A 27,971-nucleotide genomic window follows, 5' to 3' on the forward strand; every position below is an offset into this window, starting at 1 on the left:
ATCCACCGTAGCTTAGCAATTGAAGTCAGACTGATATGAAATGGTCAATCACAATATCCTTACTGATCAAGAGAGAAATCACCATAATGGAAATTGGGTGGGACCAGATGGTTTTCTTCTCCCCTCCAATGTTTTAGCAGAGAAATTGGTTGGATATATACTGTATTCTCTGAATTTCTTTTGAAGAAGGAGAAATTCATCAGTGATTTCTCAAAATCAGGATTTCCCTGTAAGAATGAAATAAGCCCTTCTATTTACACCGTGGTGAGATGGCAGCCAATGAATTGGATAAATAAATAAATAAATAATTTTTTAAAGTTCAAAGGAAGAATTTCTCTTGTGAATTCTTCTTTTGGATTTAACTTAAATGTAGGAAACCCAAAAGACTGCAGAGAAGACAGAGGGAGAACTGTCCAGGGAAAGACACAATATAGACATATACCTGCTCTTGGCTATCCTGGAACTAAACAAGTATATCAACACTTCCTATTTGGATTTGTCCCAAATTCTCTTCTGCTTTGAAATAATTTATCAAACAAATTGAGTTTCATTGAATTGAAAATTGCTATTGGGAAGTGCCTCCAACAGAAAGCAGTAAGCAGACTGTTAGTGCTGTTTGCCCTATCCAGGATCAATATCATGTATCCACTATTTCATCTCTCCAAACTTTCAGCAGCAATACCAAAGCCACCCATTATTGCTTTTCCTGTTGCCCACTTGATATGCTGACAACAAGAAGAGACCAGAAACTACTCTACCCTGAGTTCTTACAGTAACAAAAATCCCATCATCCCTGCAGAATTCCAAAAGAAAGAAAAGATCAGAAAACAGCCTGAAATTTTGGATTCTGGCTCCTAAATTCTGCAGGGAAAAGGGAAAACCAGCAAATCTTAAATTTAGGAGGAAGAGGCAAAGCCATCAAAGGAGGAGTTTCCTTACAGGAGTTGAACCTCAAAAGGTGGGAAAGGGAATAAGGCAATCATTCCTTCCACTACGCAAAGAAAGGCAGAGCATTAAAAAAAAATCTTAGCTCAGCAGTAATTTTAATTACACAGCAGTTGAACCAGAAATTAGTAATCTCAGCTCTCCAATACTGCTGATCTCATGGGAACTCACATTGCCAAAAGTGGTTTCAAACTGGTTCGGAACTCTTGAGTAGCAGGATCTCTTTCTATTTGTAAAGAAATTTTTAAAAAACTACTCAGTATGCACATATCTAAGTAAGTTTGCAGTTCTAGGAACCATCCATATCATTGGACCTTAAAAAAGTGCTGTGGAATTACAATCAAACTTTATCATGGGGAGGTGAGGCAAAGCCATAATAAGTGTTGCATTGAAAAAGCAAATAGTTTTTTAGCATTAGCTACGCCCTTCTGAAGAAGAACAGCTCTTCCTTTGTTCTTTCTTGTCTCATAAAACATGCATGACTGTGGAAAAACTTTCTTCAGTGCTGCTGTATTTGAAAACTATTATCTTTGCACTTGGAAACATAGGGCTTTATACTTTTCTTTGCTATTAGCTGAAAAAAGACTGTTAATGACTAATAACTAAATAATTAAAATTATGATTTTTTTTCAAAAGAACCTGAAAGGTTTAAATAGCAAGGACAAAATTAATTCTATCTCGTTGAACAAATGAAGTTGTTCAGGCTATCACTTTATGTAAAATACACTGAAAATATATATAGTCAAATGTGTTTCAGGAAATTTAGTCTCCTGTTTTAAAATATTTTTGGTCAAGTTAGGACCAATACCACTTGCACTTCTCTAAGTTTGTGAGGACAGCATTGTTATACAATTAAAGATTTGTGTCTTTAAGGAATGTGATGTATTCAATGCTATTTGGTCAAAGTTTTGTCAATCCTGCATTCATAGATACAGCTATGTTCCAAATGGTACTATATGTGAGGTCTTTGGTGCTCCCTGAGTTTGGTTGTTTTCCTGAAGAGCTTTCATCACCAAACGACATCAATGGACTTTTAGCATGGACCTTCCCTTTTGGCACTGATGATGTTATCTAGTTTGGTAATGAAATGTCTACAAGAAAACAACCAAGCTCAGAGAGCACCAAGGACACACAGTTCAACCCTGACCTACAGATATTATCTTCCATTGGTGGTACCTATTGTTAGAATTGGGTTTAGTGTCAACTCCAGGACACCAGGGACACACATATTTCTTTAATTTCTAGCTTAAAATGGTTATTTAACTGCTAGGGTTTACTCCCCAGTAGGAAGAACCCATTCTATTACATTACATCTGAATCAATTTTCTATAATTCCCCCAGAGTAACCAAATTATATAACCACTCTTTCTACATGACAATTGTCAATAAATCTGTCCATAAAGCAAGTAAAATTATAACCATTTGAACTTAAATATCTAAACTTACTATTTTTTCCTATTTTAATGTATATTTTTGAAAAAAATGGTTACTGAGGGAGTTTGGGAGATTATTTGGCAATTGTTCATTTTATGGTCATCATATTCACAAAAAAAGTTATACTTTATGAAGCTATCAAGTACATGACTTTTGATATAACAGGTTCAAGATGCAAGACAGGTTCCTGTCCTGGAAAACATACAATCTAAAATTTATTATAGGAGAAACTACAGCATAACATCAAAAGAAATTGTAATATACCATTTTTCTTCTTGCTATTTAAATAACATTACTTCACAGCTGCCAATTTAATTGAATTGGACAAAATATTCCAATTATTTTTTTAAACAAAATCATAAGCATAACTTGATGCATGAATATAAGTTTTGTTTGCTATTGCAATTCAAGCACACTTTAAATAGTGTACAAATTTAAGATTTAAAAGAGTTAAAATCATTTTATATGCTGTAGCCCCTTGGTTCACATCAATGCAGAAATAACTATGTTGTCATTACACCAAAATAAATATTATGTAACTGATAGAAAATAATTCTCATGTGCAATTCCTCTTTCTTTTTCTTTTTTAAATCTTTTATGGCCCTTTGGACAGCCAGTATAATTTAGTGGTTAATGTCAGAAATATTGGAATAGTGGATAAGAAATCAGAATGAGTTCAGTCTTCTCCTAAACTAAAATGAAGTTCACAAAAATCTTACAGTATGCTTCTAAAGACACACCCAGATTTTTTGTGTTATAGGAAGAATCATCTTGAAAATCCTCATATTTTGGGAGTGGCTTGTCATTCCAGAAGCCTTAAGAAAATGCTCATGCTTTCCTTTACATGTGGAGCAAAATTGCAATTGAATATTTATTGCAAAGGCATGATTGCAATATTTGTTGAAAGTAGAGTAGTATAGACCAATAGAGTAATAATATCCCAAGAATCATGGATTTCAATTTTTAAAGCAAATGTCTAAACCTTGTGTCATAAATCATTTGGTGAAGAAGCAACATTCCTACCAAAATTTACAGAATGTGAACACTTGCTTTTTTTTTCTTCTTTGTCCTGAAATTGCTAGACTTTATCCTACAAGGTAGAGATTTTTATCAAACATTTGAATTATACATGTAATGGAAGCTATCTATTTATAAGAGACATAACTTCTTTGTGTTCTATCTAAAATTATTGAGGTATGTTATCATTTCTACTTGAAATTTACTTATCTGGTGAGAATATCTGCTCTAATGAAAGCAAAAGCTTTAATTAAAACCAAAAATGGCAGCATTCCAAGTTTTGTAATGTTTTCTGTATGTGTATATGAGAGAGAGAGGGAGGGGGAGGGAGAGGGAGAGAGGGAGAGAGGGAGAGAACTAGTCTGCTGCTGACACTATTGAGTTTTAGGATGTTTAAAATATTACATTTTAAAATAAAATCAAACTTCATTTTATCAATTTGGAGTTTTTTCATCATGTTTGTTGAAACTAAAAGTGGGATACTAGTGATGTTCTGAATGTTATGAAACCAGCCTCAACCAACATTGCCAACAGTTAGGGGTGTGTGGAGGTAAACTTAAATGTGAGTCATTTAGCAAAAAAAAGTGAGAGAAATGCTAATTTAAACTGAAGGAACCATTAATTCAAAGAAAAAGCAGAATTGTGTTGCAAAGAAAGAGATATACGTGAAACCCGTTTCTGCATTATGATCTTGTGCAATAAGATTCCTTTTTTATTTCCAGGTATTTCAACTATCTAAAATTACATGTCAGAGTTAATTAATGAGACCATAATGCTTATTTTGTCCTTATTTTGTTTCTTTTCCAGGTGTCTCTGGATTTCAGCATCGGTTCTTTTCATGTTGAGGTAACAATCACTTCAATTCATTTTCTAGGAAAGTGTACAATATAAATCTAATTGAGACTTGCTATAAAAATACTATTTATTGTAAATCAATATGCAAGACTCAGCCTTCCTTATTGCTTGAGCCTTTGATAGCCATAAGAAAAGCATTCCAAGCATATGATCTTATTTTCACACATGTTCCTTCTCTGCCTCCCTCAGGATCGTGGCCTGGAGTCACCAGTCTTCCCAGTGACCCATTGCTCTATGTCTTGAGATAGTATGGTCCTCTGGTTCAAATTTTGACATTAACAGAGAAGCCATTCTGATGACATTTATTACCATTTACAGCTTCCTAGGATTAGACCAGGGGTGTCAAACTCAAGGCCCGGGGATCAGATCCAGCCTGTGGGGTGCTTAGATCTGGCCCATGGGGCCACCCTGGAAACAGGAAAGGACCGGCCCGCACTGCCTCTGCCAATGAAAACCGAACTCCATTTTTGCTGGCAGAGGGTTGCAGGAGGCCACCACATCTGAAAACAGAGCTCACGAATCCGTTTTTGCTGGGAGAGCACTTGGGCCACCACAGGCACCCCCAACACAAGTGATGTTGAGCTGGCCACACTCACACTGGCCATGCCCATCCCGGCCCCCTGAGGTCAAACACAACCCTGAATGAAATTGAGTTTGACACCCCTGGATTAGACCATTCCACTTCAAACATCTGGGTATCTGGAAATATTCTGTGAAGTTTAAAGATAGTGAAAAGCTTTTTGTTAAGCAAAAGCAACAGATAATGTGCAGCTAGGCTATTCTATTTTGGATTTTAAATGTACTATTACATACCTGTGATGTCATTTAGTAAGTACAATAATATTGGTGTGTTCTTTATTCAAGGTAAAAGAATGGAATGAAAAAGGAATGTGGAGATGGAAATCCCATCGGAGGCAGAAACGAGAATGGATTAAATTTGCTGCTGCCTGTAGGGAAGGAGAAGATAATTCAAAAAGAAATCCAATTGCAAGAGTAAGTTCCAAGCATTTTATATAGATAAAATTCAAACAGTTGCAAGAAGCTAAGCAAAAAGCAACATCTTAGCTAAGGGAATTTCCAGACCAGGTTTTTATTATGCAATTACTCTGACTCATCAATGGAGTTTTATGAAGAGCTCAAATATTTTCCATAGGTAAGCTTGCTGTTTTCCCTACCAATTTTACTATACAGTCTTCTCTTTACGTGCTTTTCCCCACAAAAATGGGGGAAATATGAAATATACAATCATTTTTGAAGTACTAGGAATATGTGTATAAAAAGATTCTGCATATTTCCCTAGCTAAAAATTGAGCTACATTTTTCACTTGCATTCTGTCAAACTAAAGTTCAGGTTTCTCAAATATTTGGGCTGATTTTACATGCTATGTTAAGCAGGACAACCATACTTATTTTATGCCAATTGTATTGGAAGAATATTAAGAAATTATTAATATCTAGTTTTATGAATTGTGTTTCTTGTCTCCCTTTCCAATCCTTGCATGTATAAACTGAATTTTATTGCACTGTTTATAGACTGCATTTTTTTTTTAGAAATAAAAATATTATGTAAAAAAAGACTGTAATATTTTTGGTTTTGTTTTCTAAAACAGATCCGATCAGATTGTGAAAAAACGCAGCCAATTATATATAAAATAAGTGGAGTAGGCATTGATCAACATCCTGTGGGAATATTTGTCATCAACCAGAAGACTGGTGAAATTAATATAACAAAAATAGTAGATCGAGAAGAAACTCCAATGTTTGTGGTAAGTAATATTGGCAAAACAGATCTTCTTTACTGTTACAGTTAATGATTACAGTATCTAAATCATGGTTACTCACCTCTGTATAAAAGGTGATTTCCTGAGACCACTTGATATTTTAAGTATATTTCTTAAGACTCCAAAAATATGCCTTTGCAGCAGCTGGTAACTTCTAAATTTCCCTTTTCATGGAAATGTTAGCCTTTTTAATGAGATTTCGTTTTTCAGTTTTAGAATAAGAATTCGAGGTATACATCTTTCTAGAATGTTGATGGCTTTTAATATAATATTGGGGTGCTTTTGTTGGGTAGTTGGTATATATCTTTCTTATTTTTGGTTCTCTTGGTTTTATATGAGTTACTATGGTTATATTTGTCACTGTTAGCCATGTGGAATATGAGACAAGTCAGAGATTGTTTTGTAATTAGATCAAAGATGACCTAATTCTTGCAATATGGGATGAAGCTTCTTTAGCTCACTGTTGAAAGTGTTGTGACTACTTTATAGACTTTTTGAATAAAGCTTTTTAACTTTTTTAATGTCTTAATTCAGATTCACTGTCATGCAATAAATGTTATGACTGGAAAATCAATAGAAACACCTCTTGATCTTCGTGTTCGGGTTCTGGACATAAATGACAATCCACCAATATTTACACAACACATGTTCTCCGGATCAATAATAGAAAGCAGCATGGAGAGTAAGTACTTTCTAAATAATTGCACCCTGCCTAGAATAGTAGCCAATATGTATTGTTTCATATATCATTTTGTCAGCTGTATAATTTCTAATTTCTGGAAAACATGCATATGAATACAGCAGTATCTTTCTTGGAAGTAAGGACTTCCCTTAATTTAATGGCACTTGGGAAGAAGCACAGGATTGTGCCACAAGTCCCATTTTTGTCACTAGAAAAATTAAGTTTGGAGTTTAATTCTCCCATATTTGTGTCACTACTCATAAAGGTTTCACTTTGAAAACTGAAAAATTGAGTTTTTCTTTCTTCAGCTAAGGATATCTCTTGATGATAAATAAATAATAAAGCACAATATCAATATATGCTATCTTGGTCAGTGAATAAATAACTAACAGTAAGTCACATTTTCTCGCTGTGATGAGTACACAAGTCAAGTGACCTGTTTATGGCTCCCTGGCTTATTTTTGATCACATTTGATATATTTTTCAATTCTTTGATTAATCCTCAATGGAGTATACAAGTAGCCCTTGACTTACAACCCTAATTGAGCCCAAAATCTACGTTGCTAAGCGAGACATTTGTTAAGTGCGTTTTGCCTCATTTTACAACTTTTCTTGCCACAGTTGTTAAATGAATAATTGCAGTTGTTAAGTGAATAATTGCAGTTGTTAAGTGAATCTGGCTTCCACATTGACTTGCCAGGTCGCAAAAAGTGTTCACATGATATGGCGACACGGAAATTGTCATTAATATGAATCAGTTGCCAACCACCCACATTTTTGTCACATGACCATGAACATACTGCAATGGTCATAACGGTGAAAATTGGTCATAGGACATTTTTAATGATGTTAACCCTAACCACAACTCCAACCCTAACCCCACACCAACCCTAACCCCAACCCTAACCCCAATCCTAACCCCAAACCCAACCCTAACCCCAACCACAAGCCTAACCCCAACCCTAACCCCAACCCTAACCCTAACCCTAACCCCAACCCCAAGCCTAACCCCAACCCCAACCCCAACCCTAACCCCAACCCCAACCCCAACCACAACCCTAACCAAAACCACAACCCTAACCACAACCCTAACCCTAACCACAACCCTAACCACAACCCCAAGCCTAACCCCAACCCTACCCTAACTGTAACCCCAACCCCAAGCCTAACCCCAAGCCTAACCCCATCCCTAACCCCAAGCCTAACCCCAAGCCTAACCCCAAGCCTAACCCCAACCCCAAGCCTAACCCTAACCCAACCCCAATTCTAATCCCAACCCTAACCCTAACCCACAACCCCAAGCCTAACCCCAACCCTATCCTAATCCTAACCCCAACCCCAAGCCTGACCCCAACCCTAACCCTAACCCCAACCCTAACCTCAACCCCAACCCCAAAACCAACCCTAACCCCATCCCTAACCCCATCCCTAACCCCAACCCCAAGCCTAACCCCAAGCCTAACCCCAAGCCTAACCCCAAGCCTAACTCCAACCACAACCCTAACCACAACCCTAACCCCAAACACAAGCCTAACCCCAACCCTAACCCTAACCCCGAGCCCAAGCCTAACACCAAACCCTAACCCCAACCCCAACCCCAACCCCAACCCTAACCCTAATCCAGGGCCTAAGAGGGCCTAATCTGCTATGGCATCTGTCACCAGCAAATTGATATTATGTCAAACTAATCATATGTAAGGAGATGTTGCACTCAAGTGTCTATTATTGACATGTAATTCACAGCTTTTGTATAACAATATTTATACAATTTATTATAGTTTTATAGAAATAGCTGCAAGAAAACAACCAAACAGAGAGCACCATGGACCCCTCATTTCAACCCTGGGTTATTAATATTCTCCTTTATTAGTATCTGTTTTCTCATTTAGCTAATCACTTCCCACTTATGACCACTATCACTTAACATTGCTCTATAGACAAATACTGGGCAAACCAAAAATACAAAATTTGTTCTGATATAACTGAAATAATCTCAGGGTAAAACCTAAGAATTAAAGAATTCTACAGAATTAAAGCAAAGGTCTACATTACAATTAACTCAAGCTTTTGTTTAAATATATTGAAAAAATGTTTCCTTTTTCATGGGGTACATCCTTGGTAGCAGATCAACAGAAAATGATCCATGAACTCCCATGAAGGTGCCTTCCTAGTATGAAAAAAACGCATTCCTTCTTTTTTATAAGGATGCTAAATTAATGATTTCACAAATGATGGTGATTATGATTTTAATATCTTACGCTTTTGCCCCCTTTTGTCTTTTCCTTCTTTCCAGATACATTTGTAATGAAAATAACTGCTACTGATGCTGATGAGCCAAATAATTTAAATTCCAAAATTGCTTACAAGATTGAAAGCCAGAGTCCTGCAGGACCATTATTGTTTATCTTGAACACAGAGAATGGAGAACTTCATATTGCAAAAGCTCTTGATAGAGAGGTAAAAACAAAACAGAAAAGCCTTTTACAAAAAAATATTGTTGGGAAAACAGAATATTCTGTGGCTGGGATATTAATGGAACTGGCATGGGGTATTGGATGGATGAATATGAATTTCATAGGGGCCACAATATTATTTATTGTTTTCTTTAGTATTCTGCATTTTTGTTCTATTCACTACCCACAGTTTCTTCTGCTGGCTAGGCAGCTATGTAAGTTTGTTAAATAAATGAGTACTTTCAAAAATGCTTAAATGGATACTTTCAAAATATGTTAAAAATAAAATCATTTATAAAATCAATACAATCAATATTCATTCAAAATAAACAAATACTTATGTTGAAAATAAGTGAGATTTCTGGAAATTCAATAACAACCGCAAGCAAAGTTTATGTCAAGAAAATGACTAAGAAAAAGAGAAGTTTTTCAACTTCTCAATGATCTTCAGGACCACTGACCAGGGTATCTTTCTGGACCAACTCCAGGGGTTGGGTGTGGGTGGCACTGTATTGTACTGATCCAGCTAGTTTTAGTTAGTATTGAAAGAGGTCCTGCCCTTGGCCTCCACTCTGTGGATTCCCCTGAGACTTGGTACTCTTTCCACTCTTGTTTAACATGTACATGAAGCCACTGATCAAAGTCATCCATAGCTACATGGTGAGGTATCATCAGTAGGAATGTTCAGCCCTAGCAAACTAAGTGATACTATTGATTTCCTGTCCTGATGTATGGAAGCAGTGGATGGTTTGGATGGGAAACAATCCAGAAGCTACCACTAATGTAAAATGCAGCATTGTGGACACATAAATGGGCTCCTCAATCAGTATTTGTTACACCTTTGCTCCACTAGCTGTATTGGTTGCCGATTTGTTTCTGGATTCAATTCAAAGTTTTAAACTTTAAACCTCTGCACGGTATGGGCCAGGTTATTTAAGACACCACCTCTCCTTCCATCCTATCAGATCTGGCAGGAGAGACATGATATGGGTCTTGTGTACTAAGGAATATCATCTGACAGGATCCTGGAGCTGGCCCTTTTCTGTCACAGCATCCATCCTTTAGAAAATCATTCCCTTGAAATTACACCAGACCCAGTCCTGCTGGCCCCTCAGAAAGCCTTTAAGACAGATGTCATCATTATGCCCAGGGAATCTAATGATGGCATGGGGCCTTTGTTATTCTATTAGTAATTGTATGCATTGCACTCTCCCACATATTATGGTTTATGGTTTTAATTTGTTTTAATATTTTTTATTTTAATTATTGTTTTGTACTTAATTGTGTGAGCCACGCAGCATCATGTATGTGAGATGGCCAACCTTATAAATTGAGTAAACATGCAACGTGGGGGAGACTCTGATTATTTCTAACATGGTAATCCAGTGCTTGCTAATAGTAGTAAATCTTATTAGTGCACTGCTTTTAATCCAAATAAGTATTTCAATGAAAGACCAAAGAAGAAGATATACACATACAGTATAAATAGAATATACATATTCCAAAATATAAAATAAAATCTATGTTTCATAAAATTAAAAAGATCTGGATCAGACCAATGTTCTTTATTAGTTATGTGATTTTAAAGCATTTGTCACATTATTTCCTCTTCCGTTTCTTCCCCTCCATATTTTCTTTAGGAACAAAGTCAATATACTCTGGTTGTCAAAGCCTCCGACAGAAATGGAGGGCCAGAAGGAATATCATCAGAATGTTTGTGTCAGGTTAAAGTTCAGGATGTGAATGATAATTTTCCTACTCTTTCACAGAGCTCGGTAAGCTTACTGATACCTAATATCATTAGTTTCTTTTCGGTCTGGAAATTCCTGATTTTACACTTGTTCTTCCAAACTCACTCATTGCAGTGGATGATTAGTAGAAATCAATAGATCCATTTCCAGAAAAGGGGTAGTTTAAGATTCATTGGATTAAAAAAAAAAGGTCCCCCATATCCTTCTTATGCAATATTCTGTTTTCAGTCTTTCCTTCAGCTACCACTGGGGGAGAAAGCTGATGACAAAAGCTTCTATCCATTACTTCCTAATCACCTTCAGGACCATTGTGTCATCCTAGCTCCTTTCATAAGCAATAGAAGGAAATGTTATGATTGAATTATAAATAATCATCAAGATAGAAATTATTTCTACGTTCTCTAATAACTTCTGGGAATCAGAAATAAGATCAGAAATAAGGGGTGGAAGTCCAGGAAGAAATGGATACATATTTGGTCCACGTAGTTACTCTTTTTTTTTTTCTTTTCTTTTTTTGAAAACTGTTTTATTTCATTTTCATTTTCATTTTATACAATCACTTATATACTGTGCATTTAAAAAAAGCAATAAACACAACTCATCTTCCACCTTGGAAAACCAACATAACACTTCAATCCTCCATACACCCTTTCTTCTCCCCCTCCAACTTTCATTTCTCCCCTCCAGCATTCCCCTCTTCTACTTCCCCTCCCCCTCAGACATTCCTTTCTCCCCTTCCCTCCATCTCACCCTCCTTACATTCCCCTCTCACTCCCTCTTTACTTCTCCCTCTTCTTTCCCTCTACTCCTCACTTCGGTGTATTTCTACTATTCATTAATCTATTCAATTTGTATTTTACACTAAAATTGAAAAATAAAGAGAAAATAAAAGGAAAATAAAAGGAAAAGAGAAAAAAAAGAAAAAAGAGCAACAGTATACAAGTGCGTTCTTATTGTTTTGGAAATTGAAACTATATTTCCACCCTCCCCCCCTCCCCCCCGTAAACCCCCCTCCCTAACCCCCCTCCGACTTCCCAGATCCCATACCCGGCATAACTCTTTATCAAGCACAGTCTGGAGTATATTAAAACCAAATAGATTAGAAATTAAAAGATAAAAGATAAAGGAAAAAAGAAGGGAATAAAAAAAAACAAAAAAAAACCCGGAAAAATCAATAAACTCTCTACATTGAGCTCAGCTTCCCATCATTATTAAAACTTAAACAATGCACATCATTCCTAATCTCAGTTAATTTATTACTTGCAGGATTTCAAACTATGTTGAAACCAAGTAGGTTAATCAAATGGAATTCTACTCTAGCTAGGGGCCTTATCTCTTTATCTAAATATCTGTCCATTTCCAAACCTTTAATTTGTCCCCTTTACCTCCTTCTCTATAAGGCAATTTAAACACATCTCAAATACTTCTCTCGGTTTCCTTTTCCAACTCCTCTCATCCTGCCTCTACCCGTGTCTATATATATATATTATTTTCATCCGTACTCCTCTCATATTTGCTCCGCCTTCCTGCGAACTCTCTGAGAATATCCTTCCAAACATTATATTCAAATAACAGTTTATACAAAAATCAACTTACTTTCTGGCTCAAAATAAGCTCTAATTCAACCTTCACTACCCTCCCATCTACACCACACTTCCCAACTCCATTCATCCTAAACCACAATCCAAGAACATCACGATCTCCACCCTCCTCACCCTAGAGAATAAATCATAAACAATTTAAATAAAAGTTCAAAGTTATCCATCAAGTCTTTTTTAAGTCCCATACAATATATTTTCCGAGGAAATCAGCATCACTTCTTTCAGCCTTAATGTCTCTTCATCGGTATACAACTACCATTTTATACAAAACAGAAATCACAAAGTATTATTCAAGTTAAAAATTAAGCAAATGTTTTGGAAGCATAACTAAATCCTTGTTCTCTGCTCTTCTGCCCTTCCGGAGGGGGAAAGCGATACCTCCCACCTTGTAGTTGTGTGTTTTGTTGTTTCTCTTCTACTTCTCCTTGTCTTTCTCCAAGTCCGGGTAATTCAGGAAGTCCCGCCTTCAGGATCTTGTAGTAAAAATCTCGGGCTTCCCAAACAGAGTTGAGGCGATGTTTTTGGTCATCAAATGTAACTGTAATACCAAATGGCACTTCCCATCTATACTGTATCTGAGAATTTTTGAGTTCTTTAGTTAGAAAAGCATAGTCTCTCCTGGCTCTTAACATTTGGGGTGGTATTTCTTTGAAAACGATCAAGTCCTGTCCATCAATTCGCAGCCTGTTATTGTAAAACTCTTGTAATATCGCATTTCTGGATTCTCTTGTAGCAAAATATATAATTATATCTCTCGGAAGCTGTCTCTGTTTTGCCGCCCACGAATTATGGCGGTAAATTTTTTGGATCTGCCAATCAAAGTTGAGTCCCGGACTTCCCACCGAACGACTGAAAGCCTCAAAAAAGTCTGTTTCAAATTCTCCTGTTCGTTTTCACGCAATCCCCTAACTCTTATTGCAAACGCAGTCTTCTTATAATTTGTCATAACAAGTTGTTTTTCTGCGTTTTCAACTTCCTGTTGCAACATTTCAATTTTAGATGTCAGGTTAGAATTAGCTTCTTCCAAAAGCTCCAGTTTATCCTCCATTCCAGCAATATAATCTGTCATTACAGTTATGACCCCGATCATATCCTCCTTTGTTTGAGCAATCTTGGCATCAAGCTTGTCACATAAGTCCGAAATAAGTTGCTTCATTTCCTCTCTAAATTCTTTAAGGGTTTCAAAAAGAAATTCTTTCGTTAACAAATCTCCAGTAGAGGGCGTAGAAGGCAAGAGCTGCGGCTTTATCGCAATTGCTTGGGATGTATTGTTAAAAAACGTTTAGATTGCTTTGACTTCAGAGCCATTATAAAAAGGAAACAAACAAAGTCTCTGCTCACCTTGATTTAGAATAAGATACTTTCAATAAACTTTTGGCAGTTCGTAAAAAGAAGTCTTCAAGAAAACAGGGCTGGTTAAATATGTCATGTATCAAATGCGGAAGCTATAAAATCGCCATTTTGAAAAGCAGTTAAACAAAGGAGTTTTTTTATAAAATTGAAGCTGGTATTTTGAATAATAAAAAAAGGGTTCTCAGGAATGGTCGCTGCTCGGATTGATTTTAAATAACTTAGTTTCAAAAATTTGTCCTGAGGGGGGGGGGGGTAAACCTGCCTTGAGCTGAAAAAAACAGCTGAGAAGATTTGGCCGGAGTAAAAAAAAACCCCAGCTTTTGTTGAACCCTCTTCTCCGTTCACAGCTAACAAAAAAAAGCTGTGAACTACAAAGAGGATTCTAACCACTGAGTTCCTCCCTGCTTCTTTCTTGCCTGAAAGAAGAGATATCTATAGATCTTGTAGATATATGAACCAAAACTCTGAGGGCAGCTCCGTTGAGCCACCGGCGACGGCAGGCCCCTCCCCCGGAAGCCCACGTAGTTACTCTTTTCTTCTAATGAGAGAATAATTTAAGAGCTTGCTTCAAATTTTCCTAAAGTCAAAAAATTTAATAATACAGTATGGACCTGGTTTCAGAATCAAACCAGGTAAGCCAACAACTTCTTAATCCAAAGACTGTGGTTTAAAATTTTAGGACTATTTCATGCATTAAAGATGATAGGTTTTAAAAAAAAACATAAATCAGGGATAATGGCATGAAAATAATTTTTAAAAGAATCATAAATTATATAAAATATGATCTGACCTCTAAAATAGATGGGATTGACTACATCTCATTGATGAATCAACACTCAATGAAAATAAGTAACACAATTATGAGTATACCTAGGCCAGCAGTCCTATTTCCACATCACCATGTAATGAATGAACTTTTTCACTAAAATAAATTATCCAGATAACGCAAAACTTACAACAGAAGGCTAGATTCCTGACATTGCAGTTGCTTATTCGTAATGACATTTTACTCTTAAAAAATGAAGAGCATCCAAAAATGCAGTTTATACCTCCAAACATTGAAATGGTATAGTCCATACAGAGTTTTAGCAATTCATTTGTTCCCTGTACGAACTAGATAGGAATTACAATGCAGTTTGGGAAGTTGTTTTGTCATCATGAGTGATAATACAGCTACTGCCCAATAAAAAGAAAGAGAAAAATGAAGAGAGGAAATTACTGTGCTCTACCAGATAGTATGATAGAAATGGAAAAGTGAGCAGGTAGAAGCATTATATTAAACTGTGGATGATTTTTGAGTTCATTGCATTTATTCACTATATTCTCTGGAATTCACATGCCACGAATGAGGTCATGCTACTAACTCTGTCTTGAATCTACAGTACAGACTTCTACAGTGAGTAACCCTTCATGTATGAAGGTATATGCTCTTGGAGATTCATTCCAACCAATGTAGGCAGCATGAGCAAACCACACACACAAAAATGTAAATTTTGCAGTGGCAAGGTGAGGCTCTATAGTCTGACCCAGCATTAAGCTCATATGTTTAATGTGTGCTTGAACAGAGTCAAGATTAAAAAAAACATTTTAAAAGTCTTCACTTTTCCAGATTAAAAACTTTTCCCATGTTTATCCACAATTTTGTGTATTACCTAATAAGTATGAGGAACAACCTATCTTTAATATCATAATCTTATAATATAATAGAAATGGATACTTACTATTTGTAGCATTTGAAATCACAGTGGCAGTAGTATGCCAAATTTCTTTCAAACTGATGGGAATCTAATACGTCTTCATTGCCAGCTATGATGTTCTTTCTCTTCTAGTTTTCAGTATCAATTCTAGAAAATTCACTGAGTCAGGAGCTGCTGAGGATACAGGTATTTGATGCAGATCAAGAATTTACAGATAACTGGTTTGCAGAATTTTTCTTTATCTCTGGAAATGAAAACCACAACTTTGAGATCACAATAGACAGAACGACTAATGAAGGTATCCTGAGTGTTATAAAGGTATGGATTTCAAACTTTTTTATTATTATTTTTGAAACTTACATTTTGATTCTGACTGTGTAATAATCAAACATCTCCCCGGCCAATTTGCTTATAACGATAGTGTCCAGAAGAATATCTGGAGAAAGATTATTTTATTTTTAAATGGAAAATTATCTAGTTTACTTCTGCAGTGTTTCCCAAACTATGGCATTGTATGCCTTTGACTATGAATCAAAACCAGCTAAATTGGTAGTTAAATCTTCTTTATGTTATATAAGTAGTGACTTATCAAGGCAGGCCAAGGCAAGGTTAATGGAGGTCTGTCTTGGATGCAGTCAATTTGTGGGGGGGGGGGGGCTATTGAAGATGAGAGAAGGCTAACAGCAGGTATGGAGTTGGGTCACTGCAGCCAGCACAACAATCAGCTGTTGGAAGTTGGCAACTAAGCACCATAATGGAAGAGGGAGGTATTAAAAATGATCAAGATCTCTGCTGTAATTAGAATCTGACTTTATTTACACATTAAGTTCTGTAAATACACACACCTATCACATCATTTAAGCTACTGTCCTAAACTCATGTTAATTTGCTTTTAAAACAGTTTAAGGCAATTCTGCTCAGATTAAGGAAATAAATAAATCAACATATATAATCATCACTAATTTAACTTGTCCATCTGAGAATAATAGTAGCATCATATTCCTAATTGAGTTCATTTGTTTCTTGGTAGTATTTGATTTCATCAGCTTTGACCTTTTTAACATTCAGAATCTCCAATCTGACTTTGTTTTTAGAAGTTTTTGAATGGCTGGCTCTATATCAGAAATGATTTATTCCTATTCCTGGATGATCTGTCATGCTACACAATGTTCTATATGTCTGGATATACAACTAAGAGACAAGTGAATTTCTTAGTGCGTTCACATACACGCACACAAACACATATAATTCAAATGTAAAATTCATGTATGCCATTTCTTTATTTTAGGAAATTGATTATGAACAATTTTCAACCATAAACATTAATATTGGCGTGCGAAATGTTGCCCCTTTCCACTCTTCTGTGGCTTCTCTTTATCAATCTGTTGGAACCCCAATTGTGGTACAGATAACTAATGTAGTTGAAGGACCAGCATTTAGTCCAGCTACACTGACCATCACTGCATCTGAGAGCTTAACAAGCACAACTATACTCACTTATACTGTTGCAACATTCCAAGCCATTGATCAGGACACTGGAAAAATTGCTACAAATATTCGGTAAGATAGCCTTTGGCCTGAAACTTATGTATTCAGTTAGATAAAATTGGAAAGGATAACCAACTGCTTACCAATAAACAATTCTCTACTTCAATTTTGTCTTCCTCGTGTTCCCCAAATTAAGATTTTATATGGTTTTGGTTTAAATATACTGTATATATTTAAAACTTGTATTTCTCAAATCCCCCAAATGGGATATTCAGTCATAAATCAACCTCAAGTATTATATTTCACTCAAGAGTCTAAGCTGAATTATGCCTGACTAGTGTGGTACTCAATGTCTCATGGCAAAATTCAGCCAGTAAATCCAGAATTGATATTCAGCCTTTGCAAGGGTTGCAGATATATTGAGACCTTCTGACAAAAAAACATACATTAAGATAGTCTGCATTTTTGAAAAGTGCTTACTATAGTGCAGTATGAAATGCTTCAATGTGATTATTAGCTGGTACTTTGACCAAGGTGGGGGTGGGGTGGGGGAATACATTGTATTCTTGTGCTACTTTTTTAAAAAAATTGGCTAGCACCCTCAGAAATTAATAGGACTGCAACTGTCAGATTTTTTTTTTCATTTAATGAGTCTATCAAATTGATCTGTGTGTTTTAGCAAAAGTTTAATGTCTGCCACTATTTTAACATTTATAATTCATTCTAAGCATTTCCATTGTCCAAAACACAGGTATGAGATAGGCCGTGATCCTGCTGCCTGGTTTCAAATCAATCCTCAAACTGCTGTCATCACTTTTAAGAGAACTATTGATCGAGAATCAATTTATGTAGTTAATGGGGTATACACAGCAGAGGTGCTTGCTATCACCAGAGGTAAGAACATGGATTTTGTTTTAATAGTCATTATTGCTCATAAGCAGTAAAGTTAGAAATATGGAATTATCATTCTAAATAATTCCAGCTGTTTTGACTAAGTGGGAAAGTGCCCTATGTAATTTTAAAATAAAATAAATACTTCCCTGCACATCTGGAACAAAGATTTTGCTGATTGTTTTAAATCACTATAGCAATTTTTATCAAACATGGCAACTTTAAGATGTGTGGGCTTCAACTCCCAGAATTGCCCAGCCAGCGTGAAACTGCATTGCTAACAATTAGCTGTTCAGCTGCATGGGGAGCCAAACAAAATTTTGTACAGTACCGAGAACCACCATTTCTTCCCACACTTTTTAATCTTGTCTTTGTTAGTCTTTGCTATATATTTAGAGATCTGACAAACTCTGGATACTGAGAATCTTTTCAATTAGCCTTCATTTTGGAAGCTGCATTTAAAATTATATATGCCATTCAGCTATTAAAAACTGCCCCTTTTCTTCCCATCAAATTCCTTCTCTGCTCAAATTAACTTTCCCAGTTGATCCTTGGATCCTATATATGCATTGAGTTTATTGCACTTGTGCAACATACGTTCTTGTGTGATAACATTTATTTGATTTTATTTTCCTTCATGGGTATTATTTATTGCAGACAGCCCTTACACAACAGCCACTGGTACTATTATGCTTACTATTCAAGATGTCAATGATAACTGTCCCATTCTGACTGATGAGATCAGGAGAGTATGTATGGACAGTCCAAGCGTGGTGATCACTGCTAAAGATCCAGATGATTCTCCATATGGGCCACCCTTTACATTTAGCATTATCGCTCAGCCTCAAGACAGCTGGTGGGCTATCAAAACATTAAATGGTGAGTGAATGAAATTATGTATTCAGAGTTTTTCCCTCTTAATAATGATGCTCTTCTTCCCCACTCAACCCTCACTTTATATCTGTTCTTGCTGAGGAGTGTCTAACATTCTTCTCATATGTGGAATAATATATGTGCAACCCATGGTTGCACGCAAGAATCTATTGATGGTGGCTTGGGCTTTTTAAAGAAGTCTTGAAGTCAAATGTTCATTTCAGACAACTGCATTACATTCCCCCACCTTCTCTTTTTTCTTTCTGATTTTTTTGTTAAACTATATTTTCTCTACTCATTGTAGGCAATAAGCTAATAAATAGGATCATATAAGGAAAATCAAAATAATGACATAACTCTGGGGATATCTTAACTGATACATTTTATTGCTTTGAATTATTGATCTATCTGGATTTCAAGGGTTAATCCATCAGATGTATATGAATCCCAGCACTACTGGGCAGTGGCATAACTTCTCCTAGTCTCAGTTATTTTTAAAGAAGGAGAAAACATGGTCAGCAGTATGAAAATGAGGAGGATGACAAAAAAAATATTTTTTATCAAATAGCAATAGCACTTAGGCTTATATACTGCTTCACAGTGCTAAAGGTCCACATTGCCCAGGTTCGCCTGGTGCGCCAGTTGCGGCCCTACCTGAATCGGGAGGCCCTCACAACAGTCACTCGAGCCCTTGTGATCTACAGGCTGGAATACTGCAATGTGCTCTACATGGGGCTGCCCTTGAAGAGCACCCGGAGACTTCAGTTAGTCCAGAATGCGGCCGCGCGAGTGATCGTGGGCGCACCACGGTTCGCCCACATAACACCGATCCTCCGTGAGCTGCACTGGCTACCTGTCGATCTCCGGGTGCACTTCAAGGTCCTACTCACCGCCTATTAAGCGCTCCATGGTAGTGGATCTGGCTATTTGAGAGACCGCCTTCTGCCAATTACCTCCCTGCGTCCCATCAGATCGCATAGAGTTGGCCTCCTCCGTATTCCATCCGCCAGTCAGTGCCGACTGGCGACTACTCGGAGGAGAGCCTTCTCTGTTGCGGCTCCGACGCTATGGAATAATCTCCCCGTGGAGATCCGTACCCTCACCACCGTCCAGGCCTTCCGCACAGCTCTCAAGATCTGGCTAGCCCGTCAGGCCTGGGGATAAGTTTTACTTTCGCCCCTCCCGAATGTTGAGTAAATGTTGTGTTTTACTGTTTAATTTATTCTTGTTCACATCTCTTTTTATATTTGTCCTACACTCCCCTTCCCCTTTTATTGTAAGCCGCCCTGAGTCCCCTCAGGGAAAAGGGCGGCCTATAAATGTACAATAAATACCAAAAAAAATACCAAAAAAATAAAACAGTATAGGAAACAAAAGTAATACAATCCATTACTACTTTCATTATAGGGTTATGATAATGGAATCTTGCAAGTCAGAATGTGCTTCCCCTTGCCCTCCTTTTATCTTCACGAAAGATTGTCTTGTCTAAGATGCTTGCTTAGATTACAGTTCTGATCTGGACTTCTTTTATCTGACCATTGTCTTCTTGGTCTCCTGTTCCTCAAGATTATTCCTTCTGTCCATTGCAAATAAAAAACTGAGGTCTTGCTTTGGAAAAGGCTGCATGCAATAATTTCACATAATGTAATTCATAGCAATAGCACTTAGACATATATACTGTTTCATAGTGCTTTTACAGCCCTCTCTAAGCTGTTTACAGTCAGCATATTGCCCACAACAATCTGGGTCCCCATCTTACCTGCCTCGGAAGGATGGAAGGCTGAGTCAACCTTCAGCCAGTGAGATTTAAACTGCTGAACTGCAGCTAGCAGTCAGTTGAAGTAGCCTACAGTACTGCACTCTAGCCACTGTGCCACCTTAGCTCAGTGTAAATACCTCTTTCTAATTCAAAATAATTAAACAATTTGTGAAATAATTGCTAGGAAGTCTCCGTTTCTCCATCTTTCTCTCTCACAGTTATCTTTGACTAATTCAATGAATGCAACGCTGACTATTTTCTTTTCTTCCCCATTCAAATCACTTTTTTCAATTGCAAAGTATTTCTGATACAGCAACATAGCTGCAGGAGATGCCTGCTCCTGTATATGTGCATGTATGCCTATGCAGCTGTTTGCTGAATTTTATTTTCTGAAGACTTCTCAGCCCAAGCTTTAGGGTTCCAAAATGTGTAATTTCAGAAAATTATTTCAGAATTTTGGGGAAATTATACACTTTCACTTTCCTACCAGCAGCTCCCAGAGATCTTCAAGTTTAGAAGAGTATGAGTGGCTGTGTGACAATATGTCAGGTTTAAGTCAGAAAAGACATCTTAATTTCAGTAAAATGGAAAGCATAAGAAAGAAATTCAAGTCAACTCTGCCTTGATTTTATTATACATAAGTTTAAGTAGAGCGGGGCTTTGAATGAGTTTTAAGATTCTATTACAATACCTTAACCACATTACAGTACAATCCAAGACTTCTAGCAATTCCTTCTTCCTGACTTTACCCATCTTGCAGGGCTGACAAGGGGAGAAGAGGAAGGGAAAAACATATAAAGTAGAAGGTCATCACTGTGATCAGTCCAGATATAAACTGATACACAGAAAGTCCTTGACATATGGGTCTTGGTTTAATACAGTTCAAAGTTATGACAGCCTTGGTGACTTATGATCCATTTATACTCACATTTATAATTGTTGTACCACCCTTGAAGTCATATGATTGCAATTCAGGCACTTAGCAATCAGCTTGCATTTACAACCAGTTGTAGTTTCCTGCAGTTACGTAATGATTTGTGACCTTTTCTGCTAATTTACAACAAAAAAATTCCCATTGGACAAGTTGGATTCACTTAATGATTGTGTAAATTGCTATAAAACTAATCTGACCAAAGTTACCACCGTAATGATTTACAACAGAAATGCTGGTCTCAGTTTTGGTTGTCAAGGATCAAGGATTACCTGAATACATACACACACACACATACACATACACGTATGTATACCGTTTATTATGCCTATCCTTATTATGCTAAAGACTTTTTGTTCATTGAATTTTCAGAGTCAAATTCACAATATGTCAGCGTTCCTGACACAATAATTATTTATGAGAATTATTTATAGAGATTTCAAAGCAGAGTTCTTAATATACTTTTTCCCCTTATTTCTCGGTCCAGGTACTTCTGCAACTCTATACACTGACATCATAGATTTTGTAATTTTTGAGGTCCAAGTCAAAGTGGTTGACAACAGTGGCAAAAGCTGTGAAAAGCATGTGGTAATTCCTCTGCAAGCCTGTGAATGTGATCAAAATGGAATGTGTGTCAAAATGGCTACCAAGAGAGTTAGAATTACAGTTATTGGTGGTGGTGGAGCAGGTGGTGGAGGAGCAGGTGGTGGTGGTGCAGGTGGTGGAGGTGCAGGTGGTGGAGGAGCGGGTGGTGGAGGAGCGGGTGGCTGGGGAACAGGTAGTGGAGGAACAGGTGGTGGAGGAGCTGGTGGTGAAGGAGGGGATGGCTGGGGAACAGGTAGTGGAGGAACAGGTGGTGGAGGAACAGGTGGCTGGGGAACAGGTGGAGGTGATGGTGCAGGTGGCACTGGTAACGAACATTCACATAGTGGCACTAGTGGACATGTGATTGACGTAGGAGGAACAAGGCAAAATTCAGGAGATACGTCTCTTAGCGCTGCTGCCATTGGCCTGATGATTCTTGGAGGATTAATATTTGTGTGTAAGTATTCTATAAGGATAGAATTATTCCTTTTTTTAAAAATGTCTTTCCTAAAATATATAATTTTTGACTTCTATAAAACATTTTGCTGCAATACATAATGTTTCTATAAAATACACCATTTGATCCCCATTAATTGGGAAGGAATGATCAAAAACAATTCTATTTGTATCCTCAAACTTTGCCGTAGAGGTTGACTGATAAAGTACACTGACAATACCAGAATGTTGCTGTGAACCTGGTCACAATTTTTCCATGCAAGAAGAAAAAAAACTGAGTTAAAATGTTTCTGCTCATGATGCCCATCTTGAAATGCATCATCTGCTGAATGGAAATACACATGCTGATAATATTAGTTTTCAAAAATCTTCACTATTATCCTGAAAAATATTTGCTCATTTATTTAAGAATGTGATTGTGATTCTCAAAGAAAAAAAATCTCAAGAATATCTCTTAAACTACAAGAAAAAAACACATTACCATAAATAATGAAAATCATCAATAAAAAGATGTTAAAAGCTCTAGATAACTGATATAAAATGTTTAATACATGGCACTGAAGGAATTAAAATTTAAAAGTATATGCCTAGCACCAAAAATCAGTAATGTAAATGCCAGAAAAAAGTTTCCAAAGTGTGGGGGAGCGGCAGCTAAGATAACTGTGTCCAAATATTCACTCAGCACACTTCAACCTGTAAAGATACCTGGAGCAAGAGCCTTCAGAAATGATTATACGGCTTTGATAGACATTGTAGACCACAATTAGACTGGTCCCATGTTATTGTGTGCCTCTATTTATATACAGGTCAAATATTTAGTCAACTGATGAAAAGTACATGACTTTGTTTCATTTTGGTTTATCAGTGGTACCAATTCTGATGTCACAGAGTGATTGTTTTGGTTATCTGGGATCCAGATCTGCTGGTGGAGTGGGAGCTGGATTTGAGCCTGTGCCTGAATGCACAGAAGGAGCTATTCATTCCTGGGGAATTGAAGGAGCACAGCCTGAAGACCGGGTTAGTTCTTTATTGAAACACACAAAGACATAGGCAATATTCCCATGTCTACTTGCAGATTTCTACTTGCATTATTTCAGCATCAACCAACTGGTTCCCTCCTGGTGCCTTAGGCCAAGTTCCTGCCAGATCCCCAATCACCAAGACCAAGGGCTAGTAGTTGACTACAGAAAATCTTTACTTCTTCTTAGACAAAGGAACCTCTTTGCCACTTTCCATCAGTTGTTCTCCATTTTTTATGACCTAGGAGGCCAATTCGTACCTTATTAGGAAAGAAAAGTGCAGACTGCTTTGCTTCCCATTGCTTAATCACTGACATACTCTCAGAAAGGACAGATGAATAGGTAGAATCAGCAACAAAGAAGCCTAGAAGAGATTATTAGTGATGGACCTCAGCAGGTACCCCAATATTTCAGGCAAAAGAAAAGTTGCCCTCAAGCTCAATTGCGCTAGGAAGACAAGAGCAAAAATATCAACCACACAAGAAGGCTGATACTACTTTTATTGAGATTAGTATAAATAACAGAATCTTGAAAGACTGATTCTACTATACTTCCTTCTTATAGTCCAGTGAATTAGGGAAGAATCTGACTAAGCTTCTTCTGAATGTTTTCTCATTCTGGACCTGAAAAATAGGTAACAGATTCTGCATAACTCTGTCAATGTCATATTTCTTATTTTTTACATCCCCAACCTGACTCTGTGAACACAACCCTGCAGGGGGGAGGGGCGATGTTGGCTATTCTACAATAGTGGTTTGCTGCCACCTCATTCCAGGAGGTTTTGCCCCAATGATCTCCCATCCCAGTACTAATCAAGTTCAAATACTGATTGCTTCCAAACCAACCAAGATCACTTATGTGCTGATACTAAACCAGATGGACCCATTACTGTCACAAAGAACTACAGTACTATAGATTCTATAACCAATCAAAGGCATACTTGCACACAAATCTAAGGTTGTGTTTCTACCAAATGCACCATTGCTTTCCATTATATTAACAGTTCCCCTAATCACAGCAAAATAATCTCACTCTTAAATTTACGTTACTTATTAATAACTTAGCTTGGGCTTTCTTTCCAGGATGTGTCAAATATCTGTGCACCAGTAACTGCTGCAAGTAAAGGGGAGTTTGCAGACTCTTCAGGTAAACAAACTAACATTTAACTTGCAAATTATGATAGTTGATGGGGATAGAAATAGCAGGAAAGTGGAGGAGTGAATTTGTCATTATTCTACTTACTTCTTATCATTTGTGGAAATAGAATCTCTGTCGGCCCATGAAAATAATTACAAAAATTATTATACAAGAGTATCCGCACAGGAACACAGGAGTGACTGTAATATTCGCAACAGATCAATAGAAATTGATCTCAATTGTTTTACATTCAGTTTTGCAATGATTAATTGATCAGCAAATTGATCACTATTGTTCTTTGGATCTATTATGTGTCATCATCGACACTATAATTATCATCATAGCCACTGTTTCATGACGGTTCTCCTCTATTTTCTGTGGCTGATTTAAATTGATATTGGCAGGTAGGAAGAAAAGTTGCTTATAGGGCCCCTTATATGTTGTGTGCCACAGAGCTTGATACTTCCCCCTCCTGTTGACATGAAAATGCTGGAGGAAATCATCTTCCAATTTGGTGACATATCATCAATATGTACCGCATGCAGATGATGCCCAGTTGCATATCTTGACCCCTCATTAGTTGAGTTAGTGAGCCAATGTTTGGAGTGTTTGGAGGCTTCAGGCCTGGATGAGGAAGAACAGCCTCAGGCTCAATCCTACCAAGTTTCTATATTTGTGCCCCCATTACTGACTCTCCATTCTGATACTCCATGGAGTTGTAATTACCCATTGAGATGTATGAAATTTAGCAGTCCTCTTGAACTCTCAGTTCTCAAAGACCAGGTGGAAGCTATGGCTAAGGACTTTCGTGGTTGTTATTGAAGATAGCCCAGAAGCTACAGCCAGTCTAGAATGTGACAGGACAGGTAATGAGGGAGTATTATATGTGCATCACTTTGCAAATTGCACTGGTTTCTACTAAACTTCAGAGTACAATTCAAGCTGGTGGTTATCACTTTTACAATGTTTCAAGGCATAAGGCTAGGCTACCTGAGAAACTGCCTATGACTATCATCTTTTCCCATGTGATTGGGCCCAGCAGGGTGGGCGTACTGCAAGTCCCCTCAATTAAACACTACATTTTGCAAAATCCAGGAATTGTGCCTACTCTGTTTCAATTCCTGCCTTTTAGAACAGGGGTGTCAAACTCGATTTCACTGAGTGCCGCATCAGGGTTGTTTTTGACTTTGGAGGGCCAGGGTGAGTGTGGCCAGCTTCACATCATTCATGTCAGGGACACCTTTGGTGGCCATAGCACTCTGCCAGTAAAAATGGGGTCGCAAGCTCCGTTTCTGAGTGCAATGGCCTCCTGCAACCTTCTTTTCAGCAAAAACAGAACTTGGGAGGGCTGCATGCAGCCCTCGCAAGCTTTGTTTTCAGTTGCGATGGCCTCCTGCAACCCTCTGCCAGGGAAAACAGAGCTCGGGATGGTCGCATGCAGCCCTCATGGGTTCATTTTTGCTGGCAGAGGCACCGCGGGCTGGTCCTCCGCTGTTTCCTTCGTTTAGATCTGTGGGCCAGATCTAGCACTGGGCCTTGAGTTTGACACCCGTGCTTTAGAATGATCTCCCCACTCCCCAAGTGAGTTATTGGTTACCACCCGTATGTTGTTCAATAAACTATTGAAGAGCTAGTTATTTTCCCAGGCCCTGAAGACAGATTATTGTATTGTCCTTTTGTTTTGTTTTGAATAAAATAAATAAATTATCATCGTTATAGATATCTACACAACTAAATATGGTGATGGAGGAATGGTGAGTTCAGGAATTGAAGAAACAACAGGACTTGGAGCAACAAAAGGCTATGGAACTGCACTTGGTTATGGGACAACCACAGGCTATGGGACAATGGGACGGAAAGATACATTTGGAGGAATAAAAGAATACCGAGAAAGTGGTGTGAATATGGCTTTCCTAGACAGCTACTTCTCTGAGGTAAACCATTTTATACTCTTATCTAGCAAACTATAGAGAATGGTAGTCAGTTATTATTAGGAATATTTGCTTAGCATTATGTTCAGATTTATGAACACAAGCCTAAACTACATTATGACAAGTAATGGTAGTGGTGCAAAGTGCTCATAACTTGCAGTATTTGATACTCCTTGGTGCAAAATGTGGACTGCATTTCCACAGTATGAAGTAAAATGCAAGTTATCCACGTTATGAAATGCGACTATACAGCACTTTTGATCAGTTTGAAACAACTGATATAATTGAAATCCAAGTTAATCACCCTGCTTTAGTACTTACTTTTTAAGATTGATATTCTTTTTCCTCTTAATGATAAACAATGCTAATTCTGTCTTGTTTATTTCTTTTTAGAAAGCATTTGCCTATGCTGATGAAGATGAAGGCAGACCTGCAAATGACTGTCTCCTAATATATGATCATGAGGGCATAGGCACTCCTGTTGGTTCCATTGGCTGTTGCAGTTTTATTGGGGATGATCTGGACGATTCCTACTTGGATACCCTGGGTCCTAAATTTAAGACCTTGGCGGAGATCTGCTTAGGAAGAGAGATTGAGCACTTCCCAGATCTCAATATGCCTCTGCCCAATCCTGATATTGAGATAAATTTGCCACCACCTGGAACCACGATTGTTGTTAACACATCTTCATCTATGCCTCAACCTACTCCTGTTGGTGGTAGCACGGTCGTTACAGAAAATACTTACACCACCACTTCCAATGTACAACCTCCAAGGCCAATGCCTGATCCTATGCTCCATGGTAATGTAGTTGTAACAGAAACATATACTTCAGGCTCAACAATGAAACCTCCTACACTTAATGTTGATCCTCTGAGTGGATCAAATGTTGTAGTCAGAGAAAGAGTGCTGGGTCCTGGCCCAGTCACTGATTTGCATGGTATGATAGATATTCCCGATCTACCAGGTGGGTCGAATGTTGTGGTCACAGAAAGAGTAATTGCTCCTAATTCAAGATTACCAGCTTCTTTGAGCATTCCTAATCTGACAGAAGGGTCAAATGTGGTTGTGACCGAAAGAGTGATTCGACCTGCTGCTAGTGTACATGGCAACATGACCCTCCCTTCTGACCTATCAAGTGCCCGTAATGTGTTTGTAACCGAAAGAGTTCTGTCTGGAACAGGACCGAGTGGTGGCCCTGGGAATCTAAGTAGTGGTCCTAATTCATTGTTGGCTTCTGATAATATTCTTAGTCAGGCAATTGGAACAGCTTCTCCTGGTTCAACTCGAAGAAGGGTAACGAAATACAGCACTATACAGTATTCTAATTAG

At 37.6% G+C, this 27,971-nt stretch overlaps 1 protein-coding gene across 1 annotated transcript; it reads left to right on the forward strand.

Moving 5' to 3' along the window:
* The first annotated feature begins 2,317 nt into the window (after window positions 1–2,317).
* On the forward strand, window positions 2,318–27,971 carry LOC116512445 (desmoglein-1-gamma-like). The gene is made up of 16 exons (XM_032222929.1): window positions 2,318–2,351; window positions 4,163–4,242; window positions 5,116–5,244; window positions 5,862–6,017; window positions 6,567–6,714; window positions 9,008–9,171; window positions 10,808–10,942; window positions 15,702–15,887; window positions 16,858–17,129; window positions 17,809–17,951; window positions 18,606–18,827; window positions 21,999–22,553; window positions 23,418–23,569; window positions 24,654–24,717; window positions 26,428–26,642; window positions 27,033–27,971. Exons 1-16 carry the CDS (start codon window positions 2,318–2,320, stop codon window positions 27,969–27,971), a joined length of 3,594 nt encoding a protein of 1,197 aa, XP_032078820.1.

This window comes from Thamnophis elegans, chromosome 8 (genome assembly GCF_009769535.1).
Source record: "Thamnophis elegans isolate rThaEle1 chromosome 8, rThaEle1.pri, whole genome shotgun sequence".
Taxonomy (NCBI): Eukaryota; Metazoa; Chordata; class Lepidosauria; order Squamata; family Colubridae; genus Thamnophis; species Thamnophis elegans.

Bases quoted from the DNA above. Each gene is read 5' to 3' on its own strand.
- LOC116512445 (XM_032222929.1), top strand. From the start codon at position 2,318: ATGACAATTGTCAATAAATCTGTCCATAAAGCAA. The intron at 2,352-4,162 runs GTAAAATTATAA...TTAATTAATGAG, and splicing joins TAAATCTGTCCATAAAGCAA to ACCATAATGCTTATTTTGTC. The intron at 4,243-5,115 runs GTAACAATCACT...TCTTTATTCAAG, and splicing joins TCGGTTCTTTTCATGTTGAG to GTAAAAGAATGGAATGAAAA.